We start from the raw sequence: 14,661 nt of genomic DNA on the forward strand, positions 1-14,661 counted from the left end.
TTTGGGATGAATGGAATACTATTTATATGGTCAACTGCTTAAACAACAGTTATGGTGTGAACTAGACAATTTACCTTATGTTATCTACAAATCAGAATTATGAGAGATTAATAAAGCAGCATTGTTTATTTACTAATTTTTAACACCATTATTTATTTTCACTTAAATGAACTTTACTGTCATTCATGTTTGTTTACTCTTAAGTAACAACAGCAATACACTTTTTTATCCATATGAAAGTATCTGAAGCTTTCTTGCCAGCATACATCAGTAAAAAATAATGAATCAAAGAACAAATTATGTTTCACATTTATTTTTAGTACTTTAAACAGTTTGTCTGATGAACAGTTTAAAAGAATAAATTAGTACCATGAATACTCAATACTCTTCAAATCATGTATAAAAATAATTTCAGTGCAGTGAATGAATAAAAATAATTAAAAACATCATACATGTAAGATCTACACTCTATAAGAAAATTTTTTTTTTTGTTTAACCTGTTTAAGTTACTGATAAGGAGAAAATTACCTAAAATCAGTAATGAGCAATAAACTGAATGAAAGTTTGGGTTTAATATTTACTTTAACTTTAAAAAAATTGGTAACTATGAAGAACATAAACTAGGATACTTGTGGTCGATCACCCCAGGAAAATTGAGAAAATGTACATATAACTTAAAACAAATACTTCAAATTAAAACATACATATGCATAGCTAGAAAGAGATAAAAGACACATAAAATACTTGTAAATGTTATCTCACCATGTTCAGTGAGATGCAGTGAGCTGGTCGAGAATGGATCGGCTTTCTTCTCGGACTACTTGCCCTGTATTCATATCAATAAAAGACAGCCCTCTTATGGAGGTGGCACAAACTACCAATTCTATTTTGTACTGAGTAATGGAATACTTATAGTTAAACCAGTATGTAAAATATATTCTTAAAATCATGAAAATACATGGTCTAGCACATATTTTAAATACACAATTTATAGATGAATTGCTTTAGATGAAGTTATAAAAAAGATGTCTATTTTAATAAATAAAGTTTCAAATGATTTATTATAAATTTATTGTGTGTAATTATTATGCTTAGTTTTATTTTTAATTATTTCACCTGATGAAAATAATCCACTATTAACAAATTGTTAAAATTGTTCAGGCTGACAATATTTTCACAAGAACAAGAGGCACTTAAAAATTATTTCAGGCAGAATTAGAGTAAATTAATCTATGTAAATCTTTTTTACTACCTACATTTCTGTGCACTATCAACACCAAGCATGAGACTCACATATACCTGATTTGATTAATCACTCATCAGATCTCTACCAGCCTATCCTTAAACTGAAATTATTTATTGGGGATTAGAATAACTTACTTTATGAGACCTTGAGCATGGTAAAATACAATAGTTAAAGGGTTTGACCTCTTAAATCAAAACTGTAATTACCTCTCATGCTGGTCAAGAAAAAACAAGTTATGAGCAAAAAGTTTGTACTTGACAAAAACAAAACAAAAAACAACTCAGAACTATTCTATAAGCCACTATGTCACAGCTAAAAGTTACATAATCTGGTATTCATGTACACTAATTTTTAGAAAATACTTTAGAGTAATGAAAAAGCTTAAGTAGGTCACTTTTAGAGAAAACTACACATGTATGAGAGGGCTTAGAAGAAGCTTAACCTTCCTAAATATTTCTGACTACTAAGGTGCAACTCCCTTTAATACCTGCCATGAAGAAATAGTCTCTCCAAATAAAAGATAACCCTACACAGAATATTTTCACCAACTCAAAAATACTATACAACATATCTCATAAAACTGCCCATTGAAACAAAAGATTCACATGCTACCTATGACTTTGCAGTAATAAAGACTTACCTACCCTGATCAACTGTATTAAAAGGGATGATTACAGGGCACTTCTAGGGAAAATTTTAGAGTAATGAAAAAGTTTAACAAAGAATGTTAAAGGAACCAAATAGATTAAGAATAGATCACAAAGCATTTTCAGGGAAGTGTTTAGAATAGCAAAGCTAAGAATATATATAAACACTAAGCTGCAATGCATTCACCAGAAAGCATCACTTTGAGCAGCTGCTCTTCACATGTATTTACAGGTTCTGACAACCTGGATTGTATATCCCAAAAAGTACATGCAACACAAGATGTAACATTACTTTCAACAGTGATGGCATTCAACAATATAAGGAGTTATTGTATAAAGCTCAAGCAAATATAGTTCAATAACCAGGAAACACTGAAGTGCACTTTTGTTACTTCATCAAACAAGTTGGGAAAATCAGAGTTGAAGTATTAAGAAACTGAAAATATACTTACTATTTGGTAGATTGTTTAGGCAGAGTATTCATGATGAAACTTTGCAGAATAGATGGAAACTTTTTACTGTGGAGACACAAGCATAGAAGACAATGTTTCAAAGTCTTCCTCTACATTGTGTCTCCACAACAGGCAGCTGCTTTCCATGGTTTCATCATGAAAATATACTTACTAAATTAATTATGATATATAATCAAATTAAAATTGCAACAATGAAAAATTAAATGAAATCATTTGCTTGCAGTTTGAAAGTGTAATAGGAAAATACCTAATCCAAGAGAAAATGCTGTATTACAAACACAAAAGTACTTTATTAATTTCAAAGATTTAGAATTAGCTCTTCAGCTTTTTCCATTCTTTCAAGTGGTATATGCTACTGTGCCTATTTACAAGTCAGCTAAGCAGAATCCATTAGTGACAAAGCTAAACAGTGTCTATTAGTGTTAAAGCTCAAAGATATTCATTAGTACTAAAGCCAAGCAATGTCCATAAGTGTTAAAACAAACCAGTTAAAGATAAGTAGTTTCTCTAGTACTTAAGACAAGTAGTTTACAGTAGTTCTAATGCTAAGCAGTATCCACTAGTGATAAAATAAACAGTTCTTATTAGTGTTAAGATAAGCAATTTCCATTAGTGTCAAATCTAAGGAGTGCAACTTAGTACAAAGTTTAACTAGCTAAGAAATTCAAAACACCCATCTTTTATTTCTATCAACTGGCCATAGAACTGATTTTAATTCTCATAATAATGCCTTTAGACTGTAAATTGTAATGAAAATTAGATTCAAGTGCTTAATCTGAAAACAAGGTTAGCCAATTTCAAAAGTAAAAAGTACGAGGAGCATGTAATTCACATTATTTAATGAGAGAAGAATATGTAAAGAGGTTGAAGTGTATGTCATAAAGGGATGGTAGTCTAGAAAATCAAAAATATATACAGGAGTATGCTATTAATCATACAGGTTAGACCAGTCTAAATTATTTGATTTGGCAAGATATAAAGGAAAATTTCTAGAATGTTAAAAAGGTTAAGTCAACAAGAGTTAAGGCAAGCTTATTATAACCACCATCATCATCATCATCTGCCACTCAATTCCTTTTAAGGAACATAGGGCCGCAATCACTTGCGGTTTCAGTAACATGTGTTTAAGTGAGTAGGCTGTTAGTCCACTGCACCGAGCCATCCCTAATTTAGTATTGTAAGACTAGAGGGCAGCTAGTCATCACTACCACCGCTAACTCTTGGGCTACTTTACCAACGAATAGTGGGATTGACCGTAAGATTATAACGCCTCCTGGAGGGAAGCACGCTTGGTGCGGCACGACCAACCCACGACCCTCAGATTACGAAGTCGCATGCCTTAACACGCCGCCAGGCCTTTATTATAACCAACAAATTTTTAATTGTCTGCTTAGAAGTCTCTTGAAATGAAGTTAGATCTTCATTGAGTTGGGTGCAAAACTCTCAATCATTCTTTAAAACACTGTTATTTTCAGAAACAATAATACTACCTTCATTTCCTTAGTTAATCATTATACATTAGGGTTGTCATTATCATAGCAGGTCTTTTCAATCACCTGTAGTTTTGTTCCTGTATGTGGCATGCTAATTTCAAATTCATTGTGTGGGAAGGCACATATTCAAAGTTCTCACAGAAATCCAACCCTCAATCGAAGTAAAACGTGTTAATGATATCCAAAGCACTGCATCAGGTGATGTTAAACCTATACAAATTTTGTCCAACATTACACAAAGAACTCACATTCTAGATTAAACTGTACATGTAATCCCTCCAACAGTTACGTTTAATTCTTCAAAATCACCAAAACAACTAAAATTGTTTCACATGACACTTTCTTCCATTTTAGTACAAATTACAATCATTAATTTTCAAATTAATGCTTCTTTCACATTGCATTTAACAAAACAAAATGAATTCTCAAAACACAGTTTAATTATATTACCTTTAAAAATATAGCGGAGGCATGTCTTCTCTAAGAGCAGCAGTTAAGAACTGTCATTCATTACCTTAGCTTTTAACACATTACATGAATTATAAGCCTTTTCACTCCTCTTAACAACCTTACTAAGTGATAAATTATCTTTATTTTGCATCTGATCTGCTGAAAATCTGAAGAAATGTAAAATTTCTTGATACTCCATTCCTGTTTGGATTCTGATGAACAAATCAATACAAGACATCCTACAGACAGAAAGCATCAAGATCAAAATGTGCTACTTCCAACTTTATTCATGGAATAACTTAAAAAACATCAATCATTCACATAGCAGCATGAATTATCTTGACAACAGTGAAATATTAACATGTGAAACAAAGGAGTAGTAGCTTGACTTTTCTGTATAGACATCATAGCACTAAAGGACACTGATTAAATGAGTCAGTTTTTATAATAAAGTCTATACAGCTCTATAAAATGGAAAGAGCTGGCATAAAGTAACTTTTAAAAATATTCAGAATTTCTTTCTTTCTGTAATCTGCATATTCTTTCAATTTATGTATTTTCCCCTTCACTTTCATATCCATTTATTAAGTATTCGTATATCTTACCATTTAAGCTGTATGTACTTCACAATGTACATTTTTAAATAGTAAAATTTTTAAGTTTTTATTGTTGGAAGGTTACTACTAAGCATTGAAGAAATGCAATTGCTTTTCTTGAAATGTCACTTAAAGACCTCTATATTTTAATGCTTTTGCATCAAAATTTTCTTCTAATTACATTAATCATTCAACAGTTTCTCTGTAACATGGTAAGACAATGCAACAAGGATAAAATTTCAGAAAAAAATGTAATGTAACTTTCGTAATAGGATACGAGAATGAAAATCATTAATGGCTCCAACAGCTGTCACAGTTTTAACACCAGGAACACAGATAGAGGCTATGAGCTGAGAATGACTAGGATGGATATACCTGCAAAAACAAAACTTGATTTAATGCATTATTTTTTACATAAGTAAATAAGAAGTACAAACTGAGTTAAGGAAATAAGAATAAAATGACAAAAACAACTACTTCTTAAAAATAAATAACAATAAAAATGAATATTGGACAATTGCAATTAAGTGTTAAAATTCTGCCTACAGCATAACACAAACAAAATGTTTCAATTTTATTCAGTTCTTCACTACAAAAAATTGAAATTTTATTTTATATATCAATGAAAGGAAGTTTTTAATTTTATTAGATTTTTCTCTTCTTGTAAAAAGTTTTAATTGTCAGATTTATTACAACTTCTCTATTCAAATAATGTTCCACTGAATTAATCTGATCAGGAGAGGTCTATTAAAATATGCTAGAGTGAATATTATACAATTTTGCAACAGTGTGAAAAAATACTATACAGAGATAGAGTGCATTTCTTCAAATGAATGTGGAGTCTCATCGTGTCATTACAGTCTTGTCACCATGTACGACCATTCCTCATCTGGAGTACATTTACAGCCCTGTACTTTTGTTTCCATTGCAAAAGGCTCCAATATAAGACTGTCACATTGAAAGCACATTCCTCCATAATCTATATGCTACACAAGGACTATAATTTCCAAGCATCCATTTAAATAAACAGTCCGATCACACAAAAATTTGTATATGCTACCTCACCAACTTCACTGTAATGTTTTCATATGGAATATCATGAATACACATTTCATTCTCTCACTGCTTGAAGTTTGCAACACTTGTTTAATGGATATGTTCGTGAACCAACATGCTGCTTTTTCAAAATATGACCTGCTGATATTGGATAATTTTGGCAATGTCTTTAAGTGCAATGAATATCATCATCTCAGAAATTCTAAATCTCCAACTTTCATACATCTTTATTATCTGAGTATATGAATATTTTGTATTTAAAAAGGTTATTACTTGCCCTTACTGAAAGCAATTAATTTCTAGTGGAATCACATTATCTGCACAATGCTAAATAAAATGAAAATGTAGTTCTGATCAAACCAAAGCACCAAGACTGTGTATCAGCTGTGTTTGTCCTGTGACTAACTGCACATTCAAAACCTTTTTTAATATAACATACTCAACCCAACCCTTTACAGAAGGAAATTTAACATTTCAAAACACATTGAAATATGAATAGATATTGATGAATAACAAATATAAATTTAACAAAAAAAATCAAGTAAATAATAAAAAACTCAATATAAAATTACTTATAAAGTAACAAACAAACTGATAAAATCTGGATAAAACAGACAAACTATATATTTCAAAATCCAAAAATACCTCATGAAAATATCAGAGAAAGGCCTAAGTTAATTTAATTAAAGGGATGTTTACAATATTTTCTTAATACCTACATTTATTTTATTATTCTAAGTAGTCAACACTACTTTCACATTCTATCTTTATTTTTCTTCAGAGAACCAGTAAAATAATATGTATAGTAGATAAATACAGCTTGACTTAAATACATTTCACATTTTACTTACACTTACCTAAATACATCATCTTTTTGTCTGTCTAGGTAATAGTTGTACATGTACAGAACATTTCTACATCCAACCAAAAGAAATTGGTCCAGATAATAGAACTGAGCATGATGAACTTCATCAGGAAAAAGGGATTGCTGTAAATGTACAAGATGGATATTGGAGAGTTGGAAATTAACCAGACATATGAAATAGATGTAGCCAAAGAGATACAAGATGGAAATAATTACCATAGAAGACTGGAATACTTAACCAAATCATGTTTAATTTCATAAAACCACTTAAGACTTTGGTTATTATTATTTTAAACACAATGGTGTTTTATTGTATACATGGTCTGGCTAGTCAACAGAGGTCTAGCTTTCAGGCATAGTCTTCCCAAGTTTAGAATTGTTGACAAAGTGAATATTACCACTTAACAGAAACTGCTTTATAACATGAGGCTACTACTCCTCATAAAACAGTGTGACTAACTGCCTGAGTTAATAGCATCTTCATAGCTCAAAATGCTGAGCATGTTTATCAACACATTAATATAACAATCTTCAGGGACAACAAGGGACTTATTAGTCCATCTAGGCTGTCCCATCCTCTAAACTAAATTAAAACGATTTAATTAAAAACAAATCTCAATGCCAGCCCTTATCACTTATACAACTATCAAGTTTCCTCTTAAACTCACTTAAATTTACTGCATCTACCATATCAGAAGGCAACCCCTTCCAAAGGCCAACCAACCTGTTAGAAAAATAAAACTATCTTAGTTAAAGATGACTCCTATACTTGCAACTTTTAGTCCTTCCATTCTTGCATTAAGAATGAAAAGAGATGATGCATCAACATTATCAAATCCATTAACAATCCTAAACACCTCAATCATATTCCTTCTAACTCTTCTTTTCTCAAGAAAAAAACAATTTCAGATATCTTAACCTCTCCTCCTACAAAAATACTAGTAGCCCTCCTCTTAATTCTTTCAACAATTCAATGTTCTTTAAGGGTAAGGAGCACAAGACTAAACACAGTACTCCAGCTGTGGCATACTGCTTGGAGGGCTTGAGAGATTGATTGACCACTACACCAATATCTGTTTCTTTCATAACACTGTTAAGGTTATTTCCATCCAAATTATACCTACAATTTAAATTACAATAAACCACATGCATTATATTGCATTTGTTATACTTAAAACTCATTTGTTATTTATTCACTCAACTCGATAAATGACTTAAATCCTTTGGTAAAACAGCATCCTCTTCACAGCTAGCAACACCCAAGACCTTAATAGCTTGAGCAAATTTTTTAAGTAATTTATTGACCATTTCTTCACCAATGTCAATGATGGAAAGTAAAAAGAGCAAAGGTCCTTAGACTGAATCCTAATTGTGGCATTAATCAAATTAGACTAAACTCCGTTTATAACCCTCTATTTTGTTCCATGAGCTACTCTTCTATCCAATTAGCTAACTAAAGAAATAACTGCCATACAAGCCTTTTATGTAGCACATTGTTAAATGCTTCTTAAAAATCCAGATACACCAAATAAACACCCTTACCTTCACCTACATATGCAGTAATCTTTTCAAAATGTCTTTAGTTTATTTTTTGTTTTTTTGTGAATTTCACACAATACAAGACTAAATGGAAGGCAGCTAGTCATCATGACCCACTGCCTAATCTTGGGCTTCTCTTTTACCAACAAATAGTGAAATTGGCTGTCACATTATAATGCCACCATGGCTGAAAGGGCAAACATGTTTGGTGCAATAGGGATTCAAACCCATGACCTTCAAATATGTCAAAAATAAGATTTTTTCCTTAGTGAAACCATGCTAAATATTCAATAAAATTCTAAACATTGTTAAATGATTTTGCAAAACATCTTTTATCATACTATTCAAAACTTTTCCAATGACTGATGCAAGTCTAATAAGCCTATAATTACGGGGACAATTTTTATCACTTCAATTAAAAAAGAGGAGTGATATTAGCCAACTTCCAATCTTCTGGCACTTGCCCACCATTTAAGGACTTACAAACAAAACAGTAACAAGTGGAACCACATATCCAATCCTTGACCTCCTTCAAATCCCTTGGGAATATATAATCTGCCTCACAAGCCTTCTTATGATTCTTTAAACTTCCAATTTTTTCTTGAAAAGCTTTGAATTAGTGTAATAATTTTGTTTAATCTTGCTTCCATCTATCAACTGTCCAGGATAAATGTTGCTTAAATCTTCATTGGTAAAAAATGAAGAGAAAGTGGAATTTAATAATTCAACCTTCTCATAATTATCAAATACAAACTTTCCATTTTCACCTGTCAAAGCTACTACACCCCATCCTAACATTTTGTTATTAATGTATTTAAAGAAATCCTTACTGTTAATTTTTACCTTTTCTGCCAACCATTTCCCATTTCACCAATTTTCTTGATCTTCAATCAAACCAATCAGTATTAGTTTCTTAAATTTATGCTGACTTTTTTAATTTTATCTCTTAAACTTTTGTAAGTCAACCTAGTTTGTTTTTTTTCATTTGCAGCCACTCCTTTCTTTCTGTGAAGAAATTGTTTACTTTGAACATTTAAAAATTTTCCATATGTGAACAGATTCTCCAAGTAATTCAGATGCTCCCTTCACAACAGGTATTTCTTCTATCTCTTCAGCCTTAGCTTTCTTTCAAACTTAAAACTAAAATATCATTATCTCTGATCTCTGTATGCAACAAAACATTAACGTAATGAAGAAATGATCATTTGCACCCAGGTGTTACCCATTTCCCACCCTCTCAACCATTTCTATATTAAAAGCTAACAATAAACCTAAAATAGCATTGTTTCTAGTAGTATCTTGATCAATTTTTGAAGAAAATCATCTTGAGAAGTTTCCAACAACTCTCACTCTCTCTTATGGTTTGACTCTAGATTTTCCCATCTATGTGCCTGAAATTAAAAATGCCCATAATTATTACTTCATTAATATCTGAAATCCTAATTTCACTGATGCTCTATAAATATTTTTCACTGAAAGTTTTTTCCCTAAAAGAAACCCAAATGGATTCAATCTCCTGGCTATTATCTTTGATATCATCAACTTTAACAGAAAGTAACTAATATTTTACATGCAAGGGCATTCCTCCATCTCTCTTTTTGTACTCTATCCCTATTATATAACTTATAACAATGTTTAAAAAAAAACACGTCTGTCACTAAAATCACCTATATTTAACCATGTTTCAGTTAATCCCATTATATCAAAATCCCCCATTCCTACTAGTGTTCTTAAGTTATCAGTTTTATTTCCTATACTTCTAGCATTACAATGGTAACAATTAAGCCTAGTCTTCAAAATACTTCTACACTCATTTCCTATGCTAATTTTTCTCTACATCTTATTCTTTTTTTGCATTTATCCTGGCCCTCACTAACAACTCTCTAATCTAAGTTTAAAACCTCCCTTACAGCTGGATTAATCACCACTGTAAACAAGTCAGTTCCTACCCTATTTAATATGAACCATCCATTCCAGAAACTTCCTTCTTCAGTTAAACAGATCCTCAAGTCCAACCAACCAATATGGTCATTCTTACTTATTAACCTAAGCCCAGCATTCAGCCCTAGTGACCTCCTTACAATTTCATCTCTAATTCTTAAAAGTACTCCTGATATAATTTATGGCTTTTCTTTAACATTCATAGCCTTTCGTCCCTTTTATTTTCCATTCTCTCCAGTTGTCCCTCACCTCCATAAGCCAATGGTTGAAATACATTTGAACAATAAAAGAAGCTCATCACAATTAAATTTACTACTTTTATCCTAATAGTACTGTTTCTAATTTCCTGAAAGTCAATATTAGTTGATATATCCCTTACACATAAAAGCTTAAGTTCCTCTTTAAGTCCTCTTATCACTTACAACAGCCTACATCTATTCACCTAATACCTATACTTTGATTAAAATAACCTCTAACCTGTCTTTCAAACTGCAAACTGTACAGAAAAATTCCACATCTTTGCTGCTAGCTTCCATAAAGTTACTCAACAGCCCTGTTTCAAATAAAACCCACTTACTGCACATGTTACATCTAACAAGCTGTGAATACTTAACTCCTACACTAGCCTTAACCACTGTATTTGTAGCCTGAGAATAATACATAACACTAAATACCAGTCTATTGCCAACACTATTAAGCCTAACATTTGAGAATCAAATATATTACAGTATTTTATCACTACTTTATCTTCAGATGAAACTAATTAGGTTTATTTTAATTATACAGAAGTGACAAATAACTAGATTTTACTTTAGTTGACAGTTATGGAATAATACAATGTGTTTAGTCTAGTTTATAACCTAGCAACCTACTTATACCTACATGTTCTATTAAACTATAAACAATTTGTTTATGATTTTAGATTTCCACCAAACAAGTCTGGTGAGTGATTTTGTTAAAACATCATTTCAATAATAGTTGATGCAGCATTTATTCATGTGCAGATAAAAGTAAATATTTCAAAGTTTGTTACTTGTCAATGTTGCCCAGTCTGCACGTTTTTTATTTTACAATTCATATTTCTCTAAGGTAAACACAACAACTGTCATCAGTAAAAACTAGAGATGTTGGAGTGATTGGATCAGACTTTTCCAGAACCTCTTGACAAATAACAGTAGCAAAATATTTGTTCACAAACTTTCATGATCTTCCAAAAATTTTGTGACCTGGATAAATCCTGGATTTGAGACTGTTAACATGTAGTTGTTACAAAAGATCTTGCAAAACTAATTTATTAATACATCAACAACAGTTTTGTTACAGACAACAACTCAATACTAATACAAATATAATAATAATAATTTCTTGACATAAAAAAATACTGATAAACTCCTTCTAAAAAAAGAAGTAAATGTTTGGTTCTCGGGAAATATTATATTTACTAATCTGTTTCTATTTTACTAATAAAAATTGCTACTAACAGTTCTAACTCATCTTTCTATCATTAAGGTTAATTATTAGTCTTATCTTCCTACTTGAAATGTCCTATCATACAAATGTTTAAACTTATTTTCATGGAGATAAGACAGTTTTATAATTTTATAAATCTACTATTTTAATGTCAAAAACCAGTGAAATACTGGAAAAATACATCTGAAAGTTGTTATAAAAATATGTTAATTCCAAATGTTTTTCAACACTCCCCTTAAGTTGGTCACTGCAGCTAGAAAATCAGGTGTATAAAGATAGTATTTCAGATCTCTCTCATCTTCCACAAATCACTGCTCAATAAAGATATTTATTCAAACCCAGAACCTGTCAATGAGACTGGACAATGAGAAACAAAATATTTTGTAAAAACAATACTTACATAAGAAGTATAATATTTTAAAAGTTACAGTTTCAACATGAAATATTGGAAAATCAACATGCCAAAAAACTGTTTTGAAAACAGCTGCAGTTGTTTTTATAACTACTTTATAATTTAACTCTACCAATAATAATTTTGATCTTGTTTAGTATAGTAAGCATAGCCAAGATTCTCTTGAAATTACAATACATTTCCAGTAAAAAAAATACTATTCTAAATTTTCTCAAGATCTGAATGTTAGGTACATGATTTCTAACAGACACAGCTTTCTTCCAGTATGGTTTTAATACATCTAATATTTATTATAAAAATTATAAATTTCAGATGGTTTACATGTTCTTTTTATGTTGTCCATCAGATATTTCAAACAGGAGGTGTGTACAAACAGCATTCCAGATTTATCATTTGTCTCTCAAAGCCTATTCACAGCCAAAGGGTTAGATCTTTTGTTTAATATCAAAAATTGTAGGATGGGGTGCACAATGACAGAAAAAAAGTTTTTCTAAAACACTATTTTTGTATATGTATGATGCATTTCAATTATGACATACGTTTTGAAATCTGTAAAAGTACTGGAATTCAATAGGCCTAATAGAGAAGAAGGAATATGTTACAATGACACAATTTTGGAGAATCACCAAGTTGTCACAGTTCATTTCACCATATCCCACCATTATCTATCTGATGATCATGTATCTTGACAATAATAATAATGGAACTGCAGAATTATTTCCTTTGCTAAAAGTTCTATCGTAAGACTGGCACGTCTAAAGCATACCATTCCTCCCTTAAAGTTTTCTACACTCTATCTAGTGTACAAGGATGATTATTTCCAAGTGGCCATATCCAGTATCCAGTTGTTTAAGTAATATGTCTTCTATCAAAATAACAAGAATACCAATCTACAGCTGCTTGAGGTATGTAATGATTGAATATGGAACTAGTACCTCAAGTTAATTCATATTCCTTTGTTTCTCAATGTCATTAAGTACAAAGTAAAATGTAAATTCTCAATCTGAACAATTTTATGAATATTTTGTATCAGTAAGAACTGTTACACAACTTTCTTAAAAGCAATTAATTTTCACAGCATCAAACTACCTATGAAACATAGTTCTGATTTTATATCAGATATGGTTGTCATATAACTTACTAATTTGTACTTTCAAAAAATTCTTTCAATATAATATGACTCTGTATTCATAAACCATGTTTTTCCTGCACTGCCCTTCACATGTGCTATGAAGATATAAAACTAGAAGCGAGTGTAAAAAACAGCATTTCATGTATCTCTTTTGTCTCCTACAAATTTAAAGGAATTTGAAAGAATAATCTATCAAGTTTTAAACCTTTTATTATTTTATACAAAATACAAAAGTATTGAAACAACACATACACATATTTTATTATTTCCTGTTCCTAGCCCTTGTTGATGAATTTTGGATGGTCCCAATGACAGAAGATGCTCAGAATGGTTCCAGGCCCATACACTACAAGATTTGTCAACACTTCCTATGATTAACCATTCACCTGAGTGGCTGAAATGGACACTGCTTAAGGCACCATTATGACCTATTAACATAAAATTATGTATTTTATCTATCAATTGTCCTATATCAATATATTATGATCTGTTTCTTTATTATTTATTCTAACCTGTTAAAGTCCGCACATGTTTAAGCTGGTCAGAGTTCAAAATTTCTACAGATGAATCTGCTAGTCCACAAGCAATGTACCGGGCCATCTCCTAGAAATGTGTAACATCAAAACATTTTATTTTTTAGTTTAAGTGTATTATAAAAAGTTTTTCTTAGTATAAGTTTAAAATGTTTCCACATAATTTTTTTTTCAGGATGCTTTTGACATTACTTCTCTGTTTTTAGAATCCATATATAATTTCATAAACCAAAAATAATTACCACCCTATAGTAACACCACTAAGTACCTGCAACTGCAGTCTACAATACCTTGCAAGCTTCATATTGTGGCCTAAAAGTAACTTTGACAATAGCTATAGCTGAAAATACTTACCAATTTTAAAACTGTGGTTTAAATTATTAACATTCTGTGGATAATCCACTTTGTTTGTTTTTTACTCTCTTTTTTTTTGAGGTTATTAAGAATTTCTTCAAAAACCATCTACTCAATCATTTTCCTAAAAAATATCAATAGGACAATGTTTTACTAAGTTGCCCATAAACTAATAACAAACGTATGTCCTAATAATACACAACATTTTACTAAAATGCCTACACACTGATAACAAACTCATGCCCTAAACTGAATAACTGGTTATCAAGTATAAATCAGACATTTAAGTTCTAGAACCAGAAAACACACTATAAGGATAGGGAACGAATATAACAGAGAATGGTACAGTAACTAATCAACCAATACATTAAAATGTTAAAGATATAAAAAAAATAAAAATTGTTTTTAATCTTAATAAGAATAAGCTTACCAGTGATGGACAAAGCACTAACAG

General features: G+C 30.8%; 1 protein-coding gene across 1 annotated transcript; it reads right to left on the reverse strand.

Annotated features, from left to right (window-relative positions):
- Nucleotides 1–655: 655 nt before the first annotated feature.
- Nucleotides 656–13,920, reverse strand: LOC143223960 (WD repeat-containing protein 27-like). The gene is made up of 5 exons (XM_076452428.1): nt 13,833–13,920; nt 13,573–13,748; nt 6,819–6,949; nt 5,183–5,280; nt 656–883 (listed from the first exon to the last, which is right to left on the reverse strand). Exons 1-5 carry the CDS (start codon nt 13,918–13,920, stop codon nt 768–770), a joined length of 609 nt encoding a protein of 202 aa, XP_076308543.1. The 3' UTR covers nt 656–767.
- Nucleotides 13,921–14,661: the final 741 nt, after the last annotated feature.

The sequence above is a fragment of the Tachypleus tridentatus genome, chromosome 8, assembly GCF_004210375.1.
Source record: "Tachypleus tridentatus isolate NWPU-2018 chromosome 8, ASM421037v1, whole genome shotgun sequence".
Taxonomy (NCBI): Eukaryota; Metazoa; Arthropoda; class Merostomata; order Xiphosura; family Limulidae; genus Tachypleus; species Tachypleus tridentatus.

Excerpts from the sequence above, each read along its gene's own strand:
- LOC143223960 (XM_076452428.1), bottom strand. The coding sequence starts at position 13,920 with ATGGCCCGGTACATTGCTTGTGGACTAGCAGATTCATCTGTAGAAATT. Across the intron at positions 5,281-6,818 it reads CAAAAAGATGATGTATTTAG|GTATATCCATCCTAGTCATT; the intron begins GTAAGTGTAAGT and ends TTGTTTTTGCAG. Across the intron at positions 884-5,182 it reads CATTAATGATTTTCATTCTC|AATTGGTAGTTTGTGCCACC; the intron begins GTATCCTATTAC and ends AGTACAAAATAG.